Source organism: Neopelma chrysocephalum, unplaced genomic scaffold (assembly GCF_003984885.1).
Source record: "Neopelma chrysocephalum unplaced genomic scaffold, ASM398488v2 Primary Assembly neopelma1_318, whole genome shotgun sequence".
Lineage (NCBI taxonomy): Eukaryota > Metazoa > Chordata > Aves > Passeriformes > Pipridae > Neopelma > Neopelma chrysocephalum.
The window spans coordinates 34,903-55,183 of record NW_020897980.1 but is presented as its reverse complement, the minus strand read 5'-3'; the positions used below and the strand labels follow the sequence as shown (position 1 = coordinate 55,183).

Here is a 20,281-nt window from a genome sequence, read left to right as displayed (position 1 = left end):
TAAGGAACAAGTGCTGCAATGGAATTGTGCAAATCCTCCTCTACCGGCTATAAATAAGCATCAGCATTCAAAGCAAACCCATCCCTTGCATACACAGTGGTGGAGTCATTGACAGGAAGGCAAGGAAACAATTTGGTGCTTCCTTTCAAAGCTGAACAACAGAAAAGATGCTCTGGGAGCTGTTTGTGCTTCCAATGTTGCTGAGTCAAATCCTAACACGGTCTTAAGCATGTGAAAATCAGCTCTGTCTAACTTCCAGTGATCACTGAAATGAAATTAAAACCTCAAGAATATCCATCTCCCAACCCAGGCATTTGCAAATGTGCTGTTGGACCAAGGCTTGGGTTCAAAGGAGCCTCTGTTGTTCCTGCTGCTCCAGGAAAACAAGTGCCTGAACTCCAAGATTGTGCTGCAGTCCTGTTGCTCTCTGGTTCGCTCCTGAACCAGACCAAAAATGCAGAAAATCTTTGCCATTATCTTTAAATAGGCCATAAACCCCTCAAGATTTCATGTGGGGGCTGAGTAAAGAGGTTTCCATATTTATTTTTAAAGCAGAAGAGGTTCTTTTACGCCTCTGTATCTACCAATACATTAAAAATAGGATTCTCTTGTAGCCACAGCTCATAAAATGGGTGCAAACAGGAGGAGAATAACCCTCCAGATGCCTTTACTACAGTTGTTGACTTCAGCTTAATCTATATTTTAATAAGCCTTAATTACTCAAAACAATCACCGTCCCTTCCCTGGTTGTTGATATGGGACAAGAGAACCTTCCACAGAGCAACCACCCCCCCCTCCAAAAAAAATCAAACAAAATCTCATTAATCTTTCCAGCATTTAGAGATACCTCAAGAGCGTCAAACATTTACCTCTCCTTCCCAGCAGCTGAAATGGTTTTAGGAGGATCATGGTTCATACCTCGCATTCCCTGGAGCCAGAGATGGTATAAGTGCAGGGCCCAGATCCATTAACCGATACATCCATGGTCTCAGAGTTTGTTGGCTTGTAGTCCACGTAATACTCCTGCAAAGGGGAGTTCATTTGCCTCTCAGACTCCCTGGCCTTTTTCCTGCGCCTCTTCATGAGCGTGTGCTGCTGGAGCTGCTTCATGCTGGCGGGGTAACGCTTCCAGGACACGTAGATCACCAGCAGGATCATGGCCACGGAGAGGAACAGGGCCACGCTGCCCGCGATGATCTTGTGGAAGGACACGTGCTCGTACTCCGGCTCCACTCCCGGGGTGGGGATGTCGGCGGAAGGGCTCGGCGTGGCGGCGCTGGGCTGATGGCTTTCCAGTTTGGACACGGTGGGTTTGGGGACGAAGACGGGTCTCGGGGGGGTTCTGGGCGCCTGGTAGGACCTCTCGGTGGCCACCACCTGGATCTCGGCGCAGATGTTGTAGGTCTCCACGGCGTCGCTCACCTTCTCGCCCTGGATGTGCTTGGGGCCCGCGCAGATCATGGTGCTCTCCTTATTCCCCTTGAAATTCTTAAGCCAATTAAAAAGAGGGCAAATGCTTCGAGTACATTCCCACATATTTCCGGACAGAGTGATGGAGATGAGCGAGATCCACGTGTTGATGGTCTCCTGGGAGATGTTGGTGAGTTTGTTGGAATCCAGGTTCAGTTTTTGCAGGTTGGGGAGGCACTGGAAGGTCCCAGGCTCTACCCCCGCGATGTCGTTTCCCGATAAATCCAAGTTGTGCAAGGAACTCCAGGTCCATGTCAAGCCCTGGCTGATGGAGCGGATCCTATTCCACTGCAAGTAGATGGAGCGCAGGTTGAAGAGGCGTGGGAAGTGGGCAAAATTGATCTTCGAAAACTGGTTGTGCTCCAAGTGGAGCTCCGTCAGCTTCAGCAGGCCGGCGAAGGCGTTCCGGGACAAGCTCCGCAGGCGGTTGTAGCCCAGATCCAGGAAGTCGAGGTTCCGGCAGTCCTGGAACACCCGGATGGGCACCGTTTTCAGCGAGTTGGACCTCAGGTGCAGGATCAGGAGCTTCCGCAGGCCCTTGAACTGCTCGGCCTGCAGCACCTGCAGCTTGTTGTAAGACAGGTCCAGGTTGCGCAGGTTGGGCACGGGGTGGAAGGTCTTGTTGTGCAGGAGGGTGATTTTGTTGGAGCTCAGGATTAATTCCTTCAGCCGGCGGATCCCCTGGAACGCGTCCTCGTCCACGGAGCTGATGTAATTATGGTCGAGATAAAGCCATATGAGCTGATTGAGGCCCGCAAACTGATGGGATTTGAGCTTCTGGATGCTGTTGTAGCGCAGGGACAAGCCCTGGGAGCCCCCGGAGATGTTGTGGGGGATGTCTCGGAAGGCGTGGGACTCGCAGTACACGATCTTGCCGTCGCATCGGCAGTTCTTGGGGCAGGCTCGCTGAGCCCCCGCGAGCACCGCGAGCAGCACCAGGGGAAGCAGCAGCACCAGGAGCGCGCTGGTGCCTCTCAGCTGCTTAATTAAATGGAAACCTGCAATATTAAAGAGAAAACAAACGGGCGTTGGGAGCCTATTAAGACAAATTGCCGGCAGATTACTCACGTCACCCCCGGGGCTTTGGATGAAGCCTGAGTGGAGCGGGGGGGATTTGGGAGACAACCTGTTTGCCTCCTGTCTGGGGCTTTTGTGGTGCAAATTCCCGTCCTTTGAGCTCGTGCCTCGCCGTCTCTCACCGGCGCTACTCCTTTTGTGTGACTTACGATCCCTCGGAACCACCAAAATCCTGTTCCCTCCGGGCTTTGCCCCTGTCCAGCAGCTCCCAGTGGAGCTGGGATGTCCTTATCACTAAACGCCGAGGTTTTAACAATAAACATATTTGTCAAGTCACTGTGCTGAATGTTCCACAGAGCTGGAGAGGAAATGAGCCAAAGCTCCTGCTATTACGTGCTGCTAAACGTGTTCCTCAAGAAAAGCAAGTGCAAATCCCCCAAAAAATTACTGCAGAAAGCGAGAAATCTATTCATCATAAAGTTTGACCCATCTTTATAACGTGTATTTATTGTAAAATGAGACACTAAGTAAAGGTTTTACTTTTTGCACTGAGTGATTTGGTTTTAACAGGAGGTTTAAGTGGGTTTACTCACGATTTTTATGGACCTAAAACACACAAACAGATGCAGCAAAAGAAACTTCAGCCACATAGAGAGGTATCTAAGGTAATGCTGGAATGGGACCCCAACACCAAGAGAATGGGAGGAGACATATTTCTTTCACATGAATCATTGCCTTAACACATATTTATTGAAAGTTCTCCATATGTAGCTGGGAATGTTGAAGCATTTATCCATTTGTATGTATATATATTGGATACCGGATGAAAATATCCACAGCAACACTCACATCCAGCAGCAAACCCCAGAAAGTTTAAAGGGGGATATTTCTTATTTCAACTTCCCCCTCTCTCTCTCCCAGCTCTGATGATTTGAAGGGTTTGCCTTTGAGGTGTCAGGTTTGTCACGCAGGAACAATGCTGGATGTGAGGACATATAGAATAATTCAATATATATAATCTCAAATAATTATGAGAGGGGGTGGAGGGGGTGTCAGAAACCCCAACATACACCCACATGCCTGGAATAATTTTAGAGCTGCTGCCTCTGTCCAGAGTTGCATCTTTGCTAAGGATGAAAACGCATTTTCCAACAGGAAATGTTTCAAGGGCTGGTATCTCCTTGATAAATAATCACTTTATTATTTGTCACACGCACAAAACCAACCCCGTGCTGCAGTTCTTTAATCCAATTTTAAACCAAGGGGCAATCTGCAAAAAAAATTCCTAATCTAAAACGCCCCTGCCTATGTGTCCCTACCTTCAGTGGTTAGATTTTTAATTTAAATCTTATTATTTGCTCCTGCCTGTGTGCCAGCAGCAGCCAGCTAGAAATATGTTCTGCCTGTTACAGACTTGGGGGCTGGGGGGGGGGGGGAGGGAAGGAAGGAGGGGAATAAACCTGTCACACTTGAAAAAATCAGCCTGGCAAATGACTGCTGGAAATGTAGCAGAGGTACCAGGGGCATCTTTTCAGAGCCCAAACAAGCCTTTTCAAAACCACCTAGACAAGAAATCCCCCCCCCCTCCCCTCTGCTTCCCACATCCCGCAAAGTGTTAACAGCCCTTCCCGACAGCCCGAATGATGCCGCTCCAGGCTCAGGGAATGGGGATGTGCGGGCAGGAGGGATGTGGGGAGAGGTGCCTCCCGCATCCATGGACCGCTCTGTGCGTGGCAGGTGCGGGGGCGGGCGGCGCAGGGAATTCGCGCTGTCCAGCCCTTCACTCGGGGCATCAATTCACAGGTTAACGACATGTAAAACCTCTGCAGGAGGAAAGGGCTGTGCGTGTGTGTGTGTGTGTGTGTGTGTGTGTGGAGGGGGGGATACACGATCTAAAAATACAATAGCAAGTACAGTGAGTCACCTGGCACAGGAATCCACTGCTGCTGTTCAGCCTGTGCCCCCCTCTCCATAATAATCCCGCTGAAAAATATACCCATCAGTGCAGCCGTGCCAGCAAACAAACAGGAAAAGTTCACTTACCCATCCTTTTGTCATCAATAACGTCCTCCTTTTCCTTCCTCCAGCTGTTTTCTTCTCTCTCTCCCCCTTTTTTTCGCTTCCCCTTCGCCTCTCTCTCTCTCTCTCTCTTTTTCAAACTGGTTTCTTTCCTTTAAACCATCAGAATCTTCATGGCACAGCCCGGCTGCCACTCACATCGCCGGCATCCAGCGTGCATGCCACAAACCCCCACAAAGTTCCCTAGAGAGGACAAGCGAGAATTTTTGGGGATGAGGAAGGGAAAGGATAGGGAAGGGGTTGGGGGTGGGGAAGACAGGACGAAAGGCTGGGGGGAGTGTGGGGGGGTAGGGAGGGACTCTAAGCTCTGAGAGCCATTGTGTAAGTCATCAGAGAGCCGGCGTTAAGTGGCAAATCTGCGAGGAGAAGCCGGAGCGGACGAGGAAGGCGAACCAACTTCTCTGGGAGGAATGACAAAACCTTTGCCGGTACCTCGAATGCCTCATTCTGCTGCCTTTTGCCATTCCCAGACACGGCCATCCATCCTCCAGCTTCCCAGCCCCCGGAGCCGCCAGGCCTCCCGCGCCGTGCCAGAGCCCGCTCTAAAAGCTATGCAGGCTCGGTTTATCCATTCGGCTGGGCAGGTTGAAAGTGTTTTGTAGCTGTGCTGAGAGGCAGCTCTTGTCTAATTCCGAAGGCTTTCCAGAGAGCGATGATGCTCCGGAGCTTGTTGGTGCTGATGTTCTAGTTTGTGATACACTGAGTGCCCTCCACTGGAGAAAACAGATCGCACATTAAAGGCTGAACAAGTGAGCCTGTCATGGCTCTGCAGACTTTCTTCCCTCAGAAAAGAAAATTAAAGACACAGTATTGCCTTGCCCACCAGCATCCCTTTTCCAGACCCCTCCGCCTTCCCTGGGTTACGAAATGTTGAGAGTGTGGATTTTCTGGCAGAACCACTGAACAAAACACCTGCTCCCTGGGGATTTGCCAACCTGAGCTTTTTCTAATCCACCTGACCTGTATATTTTGCTTGGGCAAATTCTAAATTGGGCTGGATTTTTTTTTGTTTTGTTGGGTGGTTTTTGGTGTGGGTTTTATTTTTTTCGTGTATTCCCAGAGGGTGAAAAGGAAAAAGGATGCTGGCAGATGAAAAGTGAGAGTCGTGGTGGAGGGTGGAGGGGCAGGAGCTGTAATCAGACTGATCAGCCACACAAGAGGCATTTAACTGCAGGCGGCAGCTCCCAATGTCAACACCCCGTGTCCTGCTTTGGCTGGGAGAGAGTTAATTCCTCTCCCAGCAGCCGGTATTTTTTTTCCTTTTAAATCTAAGAGCCTTTTAGTCGAAAAATACTGAGTTTTATAAACAAAGCAGAACTGAAGCTGAGGAATTAGTGACACCTTTGAGCTCCTGAGCTCCTCTCCCCCGGCTCTGCCGGAGCCGGAGCGGAGCCTCCTCCCAGCCAGGGCTGGATTTCATCAGACCGGATGGATCCAGGGTGTGATCCAGGCTGTGACAGCTCCAGGGGGTGTCACCTCCTGCCATGTGCTTGGCCAGTTTAGCAGGGTTGGGTTAGTGCTCTCCCAGCTCCACAGAAGGATGTCACAGGGATGTGGAGCGAGGGCAGGAGCAGCGGGAGCTCCCGGGCTGGTCCTGGTGAGCCCCGTTCTCCAGGACCTGCAGGGAATTGAACTCCCAGGGCAGCCTCACACATCCCACAGGAACCATTTCTGCTCCTCAGGATGCTCAGAGGGCAGCACTGGACTGTTCCTGGTCCTGGGTTCCTAAAACTTCAGATACTTGGGCTGCTTGCCTCCCTCCCTGTGCTACAGAGAGCAGCTCTTTTGGAAACAACCCCCAGCCCAAACCTTGACTTCAGGTGCCAAAATAATGGCAACACTTTATAGAGTCTGTCATGAGCCTGCCATTATGTTTTAATTAACTTTTAAATATTTTAAGATATTTCCCATTATGGCCAAAGGGCCTCCGCTCAGCATCTCACAGCCCAGATCTCCTGGGGTTTCTTTGCCACTCAAAAATGAGAATTGCACAAAACTCCAGGTCAGATTCCAGCTCTTCTGTCTTGGTTCCTCATTCCTGGGTCAGATAAGACCACTGCTTGCCCCTGCAACCCATCCCAAAGGAATTGAGCCCTGCCCAGCCCCAGGACACAGCTCCTCTGCAGGGTCTCCACCAGACTGGGACACACAATGGGCAAAGAGTTCAACTCCATTAAAACAAAATACAGAATAAAATCCCCAAAACAATCCATAGAAAGCAACTTCTCCTCCCCTACATTTGCATCCAGACTCCATCTGCATCCACACTGCAACATCTCCAAGATTCTGATTAAAAAACCTCATTTGTTTTGTTCTGTTCTGAGAATTCGTGGCTACCTATAGATCAGATCTTCATTTGCACAAGAGAAATATCATAATTAATCACTATTTTTGTTCTGAATTGGCCAGCAATACACACACCTACTTCAAACAAGGCTCAGAACTTAATTATCATAAGTGATGTTGAAAATACCTTTTTCCATATCTCTATTAACCCCATCTGCATTCCAGGCAGGGGCACTTCAGCAAGAATTCATATTTATTCATGATATAATTTCCCAATAAAGGTAAAAGCCAAAGTGTTCCGTTATTACACTTCATATTGATAATTCTCCAGGAAGAGTCCATTTGAAACTCTGCCAGATTTAAGAGTGAGCTGAGCAGAGTGGTGTCTACAGACCCTTCACTGATTTCCAGGGATGTTTTTTCCCAGATCCCTTGATCCTACAAGAGCTGAAGCAGCACTGCCATAAGCTGTCCTACTGCCATGGACTTACTGAGACTCAAAATCCCCACATTCCTACAAAAAGCTTGACAGAATTTTGCTTTCCTAAAAACCCTGTGATGCTGTCATGGAAAATGTCACGAATTCCAAGGCAGAAAACTCCAGGCCCTGAGTTAAACCAAGGGAGCTTTCACTCAGCAGCAGAAGTGCCACCCCCTCCTTCTTCTATTTTACATTTTCTGATGAAATAGAAAATGAAACCATTTGAACATTTGCCAAACAGGGAGGTTTGAATCAGTGACTCTAAAAGGTGAAAACCACACGGAAGACAAGAGGATGAAGAGGCCTGGCTGTGGTTTTGTTCCACTTCCTTGGAGCAGTGAGAGGCACAAGAGCCCTGCACAGCCCAGAGGAATCTGGAATGTTCTGAGTGCTCAGCTGATCCTCCTCCTGCTGGCAAAGCTTCCTCACACCTGACCAAGGGTTACCTACAGAAATCACCCATCCTAGGAATCGTGTGTGTCATGGGATCCAGAGTTTCTCTTCCAGGACAATGGATCTGTACAGGTCTAAGTTTTGGATTTTGAGTTGTGATTATTTTATATATACATATATATAAAATATATGTGTATATATATATATATTTATATATATATGTATATATATACATATATATAAAGTATATATTGATTTTTATATCGATTTATATAGTTATTTGTATAATAGAATATGTAAAAATATATTTACATATATTATATCTTTATATTTATAGATATTTATTTTTATAATGTAGATATGGGTTTGTCAAGTATTTGTGTATATAAATATACATATACATATATAGAGACAGATTAGATATAGATATATAGATATATACTATATATATACACTATATATATATACAATATATACTATAAAATATTCTTGGAATTTTCAGCCTCATCACTTGCCTCCATCCACAAATACTTCAAAACTAACAACAACCACCAGTATTTCCATGATACACTGACTTTGCCACGTGTACCAACAGCAGCCCTCCCAACCTGCCTGCCAGGAAGAGAAGGGCACATCTGAACCTTCCTGGAGCACCAACTGGTCAGTTCCTGGGATTTACAGCCCTGAGGAATCTCTCCTCGGAGCAGCAATGGTGGAAGTGCTGCTGGGAGCACAAGAGCTGAAGCTCTTTGGCCAAGTTCTTATTTCTGCATGGTCTGTTTGTTCCAAACACCCCTCAGTGAGAAAGATCAGGTTGGACAGGTCCAGCTTTTTCACCAACTCATTGTTCTCCCAAGTGTATCATCTTCACCAAAATGCAGCTTCCCTTCATGTAATTAAGGGTTTTATTCTAATTTTTCTCAGACATCTAATATATATTTTTATTTATAAATTCATCTGCTTAGTGACCAGCATCTCACCTCAACTCTAATTGCTTTTAAAGCACTAACAGCCCAAGAAAACCCAATCTCAAAACACACACAGGCAGCCCAACAGTACAGATATTGCAAATCCTAAGATGAGCTAGAAAAGGACAGCTCCTCAAATGCAAGCCCTGCTTTTCCATCCCAAGGCCAACCCCTCAGGTGATACCTCTGACAAACAGCCTGCAGGGAACACGGGAATCTGCTGGCAGCAGGATACAGCCAAAGATCCTGGAGATGTTTGCTGCTGCCAGCACCTGGGAGAAGGGAATGGTTGGAACCACAGCAGTTTGACCACCCGGCACGTGATGAGGAAACAAAACCCTGCCAGTGTTTTTCTGGAGCAGGGAGGAGCCCACCTGTAATCCTGGGTGCTGCTGAGGCAGAGAAATACTGAAATCAAAGAACTGGAAGCAAAGAGACCATTCCAGGTGGACAGGACTCACTACACACTTCACCAAGAGCCTGTTGGAGTTACAAGTGACGTCCATGTCCTTGGGATCTGCACCCCTGAGCAGGTTTTGTCCCAGCTCCAGGATTCAGGGTTAGGAGGAGCCCTTGGTCAGGCAGGAGCTGCTGGAATTGCCCACGTGTTGAAGGAATCCCACAGCACACTGGGAGTCCAAGGAGAGCGCTGAAGAGAGGATTTTATCAAATTCCAAACCCAAAATGTGTTTCTCCTGCTAACCCAGCCCTGAGGATGGAGGGAGGGGTTTGTCCATGCCCTCACTCACAGGCTGTTCATATAGATCTTGGACAGGCCTCTGGGAGCTTGTCCTTCTCCAATGTCACATTCTTTGCCCTCTTTGGCCTCAGCTACCCCCTCATTCCAGCCTGGCATTATCCCCATGGGAAGCTGGTGCCACCTCAGCCATCCTGGTTCACTTTCCAGTAAAGATCTCCAAGCCTCTGCATTCCAGAGGAGCCTGTGAATTCCACAGGCTGAAAATGGGTGTAAATTCTCCAGCTGATCCGGCACATTCTGAATGAAGCAGATGTGTCCACACTTGAGGAATGTGAGCACACAGAGGAACAGGAGCCTTTAGGGATGTAAATGGGTGCCTGGCTTTCCTGAATGAGCTCCCACAGCACATTTTGCTGACGTGGAGTTCGCACAGCGCTGCTGAAACTCAGACATCTGAGCGCAGTTAATTGGGGAGTCTTTGCAACACAGCTTCCCTCAATGCAGTTTTACAGGCAAAACAGTAATTAGGGGGGCTCAGTTTTGTGGTTTCTAAGGTGTTTTGAAAGGTGTCTTCAAAGGGGTGCAAGTTCAGAACACGAGGGGAGCTGGGCCCTGCTTCCCTCGGCTGCTTTAGGAGTTCCCTGGCACAAGGAGCACCAGGGTGGGCCTGGCAGGCTGGGGACACAGGAACATAAGGACATGGAAATGTTGGAGCAAGTTCAGAGGAGGCCACAAAGCCGACAGGGGCACTGAAGCATCTCCCCTCTGGAGACAGGCTGGGAAAGGGACTGGAGAAGGAAAGGTTGTGTGGAGACCTCACAGCACCTTCCAGTGTCTGAAGGGGCCTCCTGGGAAGTCTAAGAGGGACTGTTCATCAGGAGCTGGGGTCAGGGGACAAGGGGGAATGGGTACAGATGAAGAGAGGAGAAATTTAGGTGAGATATGGGAAAGGAATTCCTCCCTGTGAGGGTGGGGAGGGGCTGGGATGGAATTCCCAGAGAAGATGTGGCTGCCCTGTCCCTGGAAACATCCAAGGCCAGGTTGGAGGAACATGGGCTGGTGGAAGGTGTCCCTGCCCATGGCAGAGGGTGGCACTGGGTGATCTCCAGGGTCCCTTCCATCCCAAACCATTGTGGGATTCTCTGCTGACAGACAGGGAGGTGAGTGCACACACACACTTCACTTCTCCTCAGCTCCTTCATCCTTGAGTGACTGGGAGCCAAATCCATCCAAAATCTACTTCTACGGTTACTGACCCACAAAGACACCCAAACCTTCTGGGTTTTTCTGCTCTGAAGGGTTGTCACAACCCTGTAAGGGTGACACTGGCCTCCCTGATGATGGGGTCACCCTGTAAGAGCTGCACTGGCACCAGGAACTGATTGGAACAACCGTGTCCTTCACCTGCATTTCCCTCACTGGTAGAACTTTTCAGGAATACACTGAAAACACCCAGGAAAGGACCATGTCTTGCTCCTCTGCTCACAGAGCATGGCCAGGGACAGGAGTTTGGCATTCTGCATCACATTTTAACTCCCAAGGAGCACTTTTGCAGGGACAACAGTCTTTGGTACAGAGACACAGGAACCAGCCAACAGGAACAACCCAAATGCCAGGATTAAACACTGCAGGCTCAGGGTGGGTTTTTAGGGAAATGAGAACATGTTTCACCCTCTTATCCTGAACACATGACTGCCTCACTTTGTTAACATTCAGCTCCAGTGGAATGATTTGGTGATAAGCCCTACTTGGAGTCGATTTATCTGGGCTGTGTTCACTTGCTTCCTTTTAATTTGGTCTCATTCTCCAAGGATGAAACAGATACACAGCTCAGAAATCAACTGCTGCAGACACAGCTCACATGAATCTTTGTTTCAAGGGCTGCTGAACTCAGACCTTGGGTTTTCCTTTCCCCCCTCTCTCCCCACTGCCAGTAAACGATGAATAAATTAGCAATTGGAGTGTAATGGCTGGAGCAGCTTCATTAATACCCTGTCATCCTGTGCAGGGTACAACTCCTGACATTGAGGCTCTAATGTCCTGTGAATTATTGAAGGAAATGCACACATCCAAGTTCTTATCTCCAGCTCTTCGTGTGCTAAGTGTTTAATTGTCAACAATTCATGACCACTGCATTTGGCTGCGACATTAAAACCGCAGTACAACAAAGCCCTCTCTGGGTTCCTGCCTGTGCAGGATGTGCCATCAGCTTTTCCTCCTGTCACACAGACAGTCAACAGTGAGCTTGGGAGCCAAACAAAGATGCAGAGGTGATGCCTAAAGGAGCTGAGGAAAAAAAACCTCCGGAGCAGTTAATTGAGGATGAGATAAGAAAAGAATTTAATTTGTGGCTGAGATGTTACAATTTATAACACTGCCTGACCAATCCAAGTTTTGTCCATCCTGAAGCTTTTGCCCTGGTCCACCCCCTGGGAATTGGGTCTGAGGGCTTTTCTTCATCATCTTCATCTTCTTCAGAGCACAAAGGGTACATGGTCACCCAGTTCTTGACTGTATTCTGTGGTTCAGGCCAAGATATGAGTGTTCTCTAAACAGCATAGGCCTTGCCTTGACAAGAGACTAAATATTTTCTACTGGAATTCAGGGGTAGAATTGATATGGGGAACATGGAATGGGGTGATGGGGTAGGGAATGTGTAAACTATTGTGCTAAAGGGTGAGGGAATAAGGGCTGCTGCTTCTAAAACCTACTTCTACTACTTAACTACTTATAAAGCTTATAAAATTGGGAAAATCAAAACACTAAAAGGGTCTTAAGGCATCAGAGGGGACAGGACTGTCCCCGAGGGGCAGAGGAAGAACAGAAACTTCAAAGGATGACATGCCCACACTCTCCCAACAAATCTGCACCACACTTTGAGCCCGTTCAGAGTCCACCCATGACCACCTTTCTTATAGTCCAGCCAAGCTCTCCAGGTGTGACCAAACAACAAATTCCTTGTGGGAAATCCACTGATTTCCCTAATCCTGGACTACATTTAATACTGGAGGTTAAAAGCCAAACTAACCCTGAGCCACAGAACAATTTGGGGCACAGAAACAGAGCAAGAGACAAACACAACCACAGCCCAGGAAAGGGCAGCTCCAGGGAAGGGAAGATGTTTTCAACACAGCTTAGAGAGATTGTGGAATATTTGTCTTTGGAAATATCCAAACCCAGGCTGAAGTAACCTGAACTGCTTTGAACAGGATGTCAGAGGTCAAGAAGTCCCTTCCAGCACCAGGGAATGAAGTACCTGGAATTAGATACAAACTTTAGTGTTTAATTCTATCAGGCACCAGGCAGCGTGTTCAGCAAGCAAAGGACTCTGTAAATCAGGACTGAAGATCCTCAGCAGCTGCTCTCACACGAAAGGAAAAGGTTTTCAAATGGAAAGGACCCACAACTGGAACCTGAAACAGAAAAAAAGTCTCAGCACTCCAAGTTTCATTCTTCCAGAACTCTGAATGACCAGATGGGTGAATGAACAGCAAATAAACTCTTCAGATACTGGCAGCAGCTAATTCTCATTTAAGGGAAAGATTCCAACTGATTTCAATTTGATATTTAATTGGATCTCTCTGCAAGTGTGTTCAAAACAGGAAGTACCCCCAAACCAGGAATTTTTAGATCTGTGTTTATCCATCTGACATCTACAACCATATTCATTAACCCTCTCTATGGTTTCCATCTGTTCAGGAGCTCAGAAAGGCTTTATTAAATTTTCCCCCTTGTCACTCTACTCCTTCAGCCCCTCTTCATGGGAAGCTCCCAATCTCCTCAGCAGCCTGAGCACCCAGACAATCAAGAGGGCAGAGATATGATTGATTCTCAACTCCACAGAAGAGGGACAGGAAAAAAAGCTGAGAAAGTTCCCCCAGGAGGCAGGAAAGGTGAAGGAAACTCTGAGTGCACCCCGAGGAAATCCTGCTTGGCCACTTCTCATCACCCGAGTTCTCACCAGGGAGGTCAAAGCCTCACCCAGAGATCCCTGTCCTGGTTAGAACAGCTGGGCCCAGTCCATCACTGGATGGGTGGAACCCAAAACTGGGTATTCCAGAGCCTTCCAGGCCATTGCCCACAAACTGTTCTCAACAGACCATTGACACCCTCTGCCCAGAGCAGCCCTGAGCCCTCAGGCTGGAAACTGGGTGTTCAGAGGCCTGGGAGATAGGAGGGTGCTCCTGTCCTCACCCCCAGGGTGGAACTCCCCGCCCTGAGGGAGGGACTGGGCATTCCTGCCTCAACTGGAGGAGAGACAATCTTGGGGGCTTGGGACTTTTTTAACCACTCGTAGGATCCAGAGAAGGACTGAGACCACCACTCTCAACAAGACTGAGACCACCACTCTTGCCCAGACTGCACCAGCCTCTCACCAACAGGTTTTTTCCCTCTCTTTTTACTTTGGACTCAGGGGGCCCAGCGAACCCCCCTCTGTTCCTGCCCCAGGGTGCTGGGTTATAAATTTGGGCTTTGTGGGTTAAAACCAATTGTTTGTCTGTATAATTGTATTTATTGTATTATTTTATTAAATTGTTCTTCTGCCTTATAATCTCTCCTTTGAGTTGAGTTCATTTCCCCTGCAGGGTTACCTTTAAACCAGCACTCTCTCTCACCAGGGGCTGAGCATCCTTCCCACCCCTCGACTCGAGGGCACTCAGCCCACACCAAATCAAGCCTTTCTTCCTCAGAGTCATCCAAGAAGCCTCTTGTAGGAGCCAGGATTGCTCTGGATGTGAACAGCTGAATCCCTGGGATGGCAGAGCTGCTCAGAGCATCTTCTCAGCACAGTTAAACCACCCCCAGCTGCTGGGGGGGGATTTTCCCTCCAGGTGCTGTTCCTGATCCCTTCCCATGGTAAGGCAGTGAGGGTTCATCCCCCTTTCAAGAATGAGCCTTGTGTTCCCTGCAAGGAGCTGCAGGTTGGACAATTTGGTTCCAGGCTAAGGTATTTTATATGACTCTTTAGGAATTATATATAAAATGGACCTGCAGACACAGACATTGTAGGACAAAAGAGTAAAGAAAGGTAAATTATCCAAAGTAGCTGTTAAGTCACCAAATAGTAGAAATCCAAACAGTATAAAAATATAAGAGTACAGGAAAATGGGGATAAAGTCATTTAAAAAATAAAACACTTTAGAGGCAGAAAAGGGAGTAGCAGCAATGCCCACCCCTGTTATCTACATGGGGGTCAGAGGAAATGCTCTGTCATCCAAAAATGGGGGGTAATTGTCTGTACAATCTCATCTCCAGGACTCAGCCACCAAGCCTGGCTTGTACAGAAATGTCCTGGAGTTGAAAATTCCTGTCTCCTTTAATATTCTCTGTGTCCTTTTGGGCAAGAGCAAGAGGTGCCCCAGTCTGAGGGCCTGGCACTGCTAACCCCTGGCACAGCCACTGAGCAGAAAGCACCAGCAAAAGCAAACTTAGAGGTCGTTTTTTTAACTCTGAAATTTCCCTCCCTCCTTGCAAAGCACTGAATAAGCTCTGAGGGTGACAATTAGTTGAAGTGGATGCACACCCTGCCAAGCAGGGAGACCCCCACCTTTTATTTGCCTCTCACTTTTCTTATTTTCCTGGCAATGTCAGCATTTTCTCCCTTGAAAAGCCAGCCCAGGGAGTCCCAGCCTGGCTGGAGCTGAGCTGGTGAGGGGATAATTCGTGTGTTTGCAAGAGCAAACAAAATCGATTGCAATTGTTTAGGAACCAAGCACATCAAATGGGGGTGAAAAGAGATTTGCTGGACTTTTCCAACACCTTTTTTTTAATCCCGGTGTTGAGAAGGGATAGACTGACAAAGCCCTTGGGAACTGTGTTGGAATTGTACATGTTCTCCTCTCCCAGGGGGAAAGGAGGGAGCTGCTGGATCTGCTGCAGGTGGAGCCAAAATGGATTTGGACAACACTTCAAAACCACCAGCAAAGACCCAAAACAACAGGAGAGAGAGAAAAATTGATTGGTTCAGGGAGTCAATTGAATTCTCTGTTATAACAGATTAAATAGAGAATTACTCAATTAACTTCAGATTAATTATCCCTTTCAGGTAAACATGACGAGTATCATCTCTGTTAACATGAGGCACTGAATCCTGGGGGGTTGGATCAGCTGCTTCTCACCCTGCCATGACAACCTCACAAGGGATCTAAAAACCCAAATCATTCCCTTTTCCTTATATACCAAACCTCCTCCAGTGCCAGGATACACAATTCCCAATTCCTGTGGCTTTCACGGATTTTTTTTTTTCCAACAGATTTGCATTCCCAGAGAGGGCTGAGGGGGGGAAACAAGTTCATCCTTGTTCAAGTTTTAGCTACAAACCACATCAATTTTAGTTTTTGGTCCCTGCTTGAAACTCGAAATGTGGAAAGAAAATGAGATCAAATCAGAAGCACCTCAGGCAAGGAGAGGTGGGACTGTTTGGCCTCAGGAAGAGAAGGGTCTGGAGAATCTTATCCAAAGACCTGCTGGGAAGGAGCAAAGATGCCAGAGCTGCCCAGAGCCAGCACAGGAGGCGATGGGCACACACTGAAACCTGGGAAATGGCACTGAAATGGAAAAAAACAAACAGCCTTTTCCTGGGAAGGAGCTCAACCACTGCAAGGGCTGCCCAGAGAGGCTGTGGAGATGGAATTTCAGGAGGACACAGCCCTGGGCACCGTGCCCTAGATCTGCCCCTGCCTGGGGCAGGGCACTGGGGGCTCTCAGGGACCCCCTCGGGCACAGCCCTGCTGGGATTTCTCTGAGAGGATGAAACTGCAGCTTTTCCTGGGGGTAATCCACCCAAAATACAAATTATACACATAACAGAGGAGCTGGGAGGTGCCCGGGGAAAGGGGAAAGATGAAAGTTCTCAAGTAATGTATCTTGGTTTAATTATTTATGGGAATACTTGATGGGCTCATTACTGGGTCATCCATGACCTCTGGGCAGGGGCTTCAGCCTTCCAGATTAATAAGTTATTGTGACACAAATAACTTTGGCAATTACTTCTTTAGTGCCACAGAAATATCTGGGTTTTGCTTAGCAGAAAGGTTGATTTTAACACAAGCAAATGTCCTTTAGAAACAGACGCTGTTTTTATACTCAAGAGGCCAATTATTCATTTTTTAAGTCTTTTTTTTAATCCTAGTTTCTGCTTTATAAGACCAGGGCAAGTTGTGAGGGGTTATCTCGACTGAGGCCTTTTAGATAATCTGCACAAAATGTCTGAAAGGTGTTTTAACATGTAAAAAAATCGTCATCCTGTTGTAAAATGTGTCAGGAAAAACCCACTTTTTATCCTAACTCAATAAATTGAAGTATTTTCTTATTTATCTTGAGAATTCCTCCCTTCTACAGAAGTACATGCTGCCTAAGGACAGTTAGACTGTAGGGCATCCCATCCTTGCAGCTGTTTGTCCAACTCTAGAGCTCATCATTTGGGGTTAAATTCTCATGTGGCATGAGAGTGATCCAAGATTCTTCTCAGTGATAAATGTCTTGAGGGGAAAAATCCCCAAGAATCCACAGTAGGAAATGATGTGACCCATAAATGTGTCAGTCAATATTCACTTGTGATCATGAATGCCCTAAGAATTCCAAAACATGGGAAAAAGAACCAGGAAATAATGAGGGGAAAACACACAGTGACGTGAAATCATCCAGCAGACAGAGAGGGTGGACCTGGAAATTTGGGTTCTATTTCTGGCTCCGTCCTGACAGGTCTGTTCTCACCTTTCCTCCTGCTGGGACGAGGTTTTTGTGTTGAAATCTGGCAGGGTTTGATTTATGCTGAGCTGGCACCCGAAGTGTAAAGCAGGGCTGGGGCAGAGAACCCCGAGGGATGTTCCCAGCAAAAGGCCCAGGACACCCCGGATCCTTCTGCCCTCTGTCACTGCTGGATCCCTGAAATCCTGGAATTTAAGCAAAGGAAACACAGTCCCAGGGTGAGGAATGTTTGACACAACCCTTCTCCACAGTGAGTGTGTGTTCTTCAGGGAGCTAAATCCAGAGCCACTCCAGAATCCAGGAAGAGGTTCTTCCACATGAATAAAATCTAATAAGTAAATAATGTTTTCTCGCAGTTATTAAGGTTTCTATTTCTATTTTATTTCTATTTACCGAGAGTGAAATACTTCTGAAAAGGCTGCTCTAGTCTATTATTTAAATGTAATTACTGATCCCCCAGAGCCTGCAATGCATAAGGAAATCCCTCCTGGTAACATGTTCCTTTACCTGAGAGGTTGGACCTGCCCCTCCCAACTGTGATGGGTTTGGTGGGGATTTAATAAAATCAAATATAGAACCTTGTCTTTATTCCCATCCTCTCAGCACACACTCCAACAGCTCCCCAGGAGCTGCTTTGGTCTCTGCCCTACCCTGTGCTCCACAGGCAGCAGAAACTCTACCAAGGACTCACTTTTTCCTCTGTATGACCTCCAATTTGTGCCACAATTATTTTGGCAAAATTTGCTTCATCTCTTTTATATTCCAGCAATAATGTGGAGAACCTCCTTTGAACTTTCAAATTCAGTCTCAGCTCAGTCCCCCCACACTCCAAGGCCGTGCCTTGCATCCCCCCATGGAACTCTTCCATTAAATGCACCCTTTCCTAAAGGATCCATAACAGGCAGAGCTCATCCAACAGGTCAATCATCCCAATGGCTACAAGAGCTGAAGAGAACAGGCACCTGCATTCCAGCTTCACCAAAGATGAGGGACAGTTCCCAAAATGAATCATGGAATCATGGAATGGTTTGGGTTGGAAGGGACTTTAGAGCTCATCCAGTTCCACCCCTGCCATGGGCAGGGACACCTTCCACTAGCCCAGGTTGCTCCAAGCTGGCCTTGGACACTTCCAGGGATCCAGGACAGCCACAGCTTCTCTGGATTCCTTGCTTATTTCCAGCTTAAACAGGGATGGATGGATTTCAAATGGGACTTGACTTGAAAATAAAAACATCCCAAAATTCCTCTCCTTGGTCCTGCTAAAACATGAGCCCTGAGTCACCTCCCAGAGGTGAAGGACCAGCCCAGGCTGGCACTGCCTCCCCACACATCAACTGCCTCCCTGGAGGTTCCAAACCTGTGAGAGTGGAGCCCTTGAGTTCAGGGAACTCAGATGTTTGTCCAGAGGTTCTACTTTAATCTGGGCCTTACCTGTCCTGGTTAGAACAGCTGGGACCAGTCCATCACTGGATGGGTGTAACCCAAAACTGTGGATTCCAGAGCCTTCCAGGCCATTGCCCACAAACTGTTCTCAACAGACCATTGACACCCTCTGCCCAGAGCAGCCCTGAGCCCTCAGGCTGGAAACTGGGTGTTCAGAGGCCTGGGAGATAGGAGGGTGCTCCTGTCCTCACCCCCAGGGTGGAACTCCCCGCCCTGAGGGAGGGACTGGGCATTCCTGCCTCAACTGGAGGAGAGACAATCTTGGGGGCTTGGGACTTTTTGAACCACTCCTGGGATCCAGAGAAGGACTGTGGCCACCACTCTCAACCAGACTGAGACCCACCACTCTTGCCCAGACTGCACCAGCCTCTCACCAACAGGTTTTTCCCTCTCCTTTTCCTTTGGACTCAGGGGGCCCAAGGAACCCCACTCTGTTCCTGCCCCAGGGTGCTGGGTTATACATTTGGGTTTTGTGGGTTAAAACCAACTGTTTGTCTGTATAATGGTACTTATTGTATTATTTTCTTAAATTGTTCTTCTGCCTTATAATCTCTCCTTTGAGTTGAGTTCATTTCCCCTGCTGGTTTACCTTCAAACCAGCACATTACTCAGCAAAGCATTTCAAACCTGCTTCCCTTCCCCATGTGGGTGAACCCCAGTGCAGCCACTCAGAGCCCATTCCCACACTGGGAGAGCTGCCCTACAAGCTGGGAGAGCTGCTAAGGATGACACAGAATTGCAGGGACAGTGTTTGAGCAGTGGGAAGAGCAGGGATGGATGGATGGAACGGGGTGTCCTTCCCCAGCAGCACGGAGTTATTCTCCCTCCTGTTGTCAGAACTCCTCACTGCACTGTTACACAGGTGAAAACTGAGTTAAAAAAGAATCATTGCCTTTCTGGAGATCTGGGAAGCCTCTATGTGTCGGTAAAATAAAAATACATTACAAGAGGCAGTACATGGCTGAGGATCAATATTGTCCTCCCATCCCACTCCAAGTTTTCTTACTTTTACTTTTCTTTCTTTTGCATGTGCAAAAGAAACCCCCACCCAGCAGAGACCCTTCTCTTGGGTCACATCAGCCACAAACTAATTCCTGCCAGAACTCCAAACAGCAGAGTCACATCAGCTCAAGAGTGTGTCGAGATTAATTAGCTTTGCTGAGAGGCAGAACTAATTAGCCCCTGCACTGCCCTCCTCCCTCTGCAGAGCTTTCAGCCCGACGTGGGCACAGCCTGGCAGACCTGGCCCAAGCACAGACTGGAGCCAGCCTGGTAACAAATGTGAGGGGCTTCACAGAGTGTCCATTTTTGTGCTAACAGGCCAAGCCCAGCCAGTGGGGAAACAGGAGAAATGCACTAATTAATGCCATGGATAAGAGCAGCATCGATCGGGTTGGAAATAGTAATTTGGGATGTTTGGATTGCAGCCATTCCGAGCGTGGCCTCCCCTCTCCCCCTCACCTCTGCCACCCCCCAGCTGCTCTGCTGCTCGGCCTGGCTGTTCTCAGAGAGGCTCAGAGCTTGGCTGGCCACATGAAAGGTTCATTTACATGCCTGTAGCAGCTGTAGTGGAATTAATATTGCTCTCATTATCTTCTCTTAGGATGTACAAGCCCCTGGGTTTGCAATGCATACTGATGCAATAAAGACAGGGGGAGAAGGCAAAGCAAGCTGCTGTTCCATTATGGCAAAGACTTGAGGAAATCCTAGAAAGGAGAGAGTTAACCTGGAGTT

At 47.8% G+C, this 20,281-nt stretch overlaps 1 protein-coding gene across 4 annotated transcripts in view; it reads right to left on the bottom strand.

Annotated features, from left to right (window-relative positions):
* Positions 1–5,255, bottom strand: part of LRRTM4 (leucine rich repeat transmembrane neuronal 4) — a 203,433-nt gene extending 198,178 nt beyond the window's left edge. For 2 of the 4 annotated variants that reach the window (XM_027705056.1, XM_027705058.1), the window contains exons 1-2: positions 4,531–5,255; positions 919–2,468 (exon numbers count right to left, since the gene is read on the bottom strand). In XM_027705056.1, coding sequence (XP_027560857.1) covers positions 919–2,468; positions 4,531–4,534 — 1,554 coding nt within the window. In that variant the 5' untranslated portion in view covers positions 4,535–5,255. Of the gene's footprint in view, positions 1–869; positions 2,469–4,530 lie in introns of all 4 variants that reach the window. The other 2 variants (XM_027705057.1, XM_027705059.1) reach the window with 2 other exon arrangements.
* Positions 5,256–20,281: the final 15,026 nt, after the last annotated feature.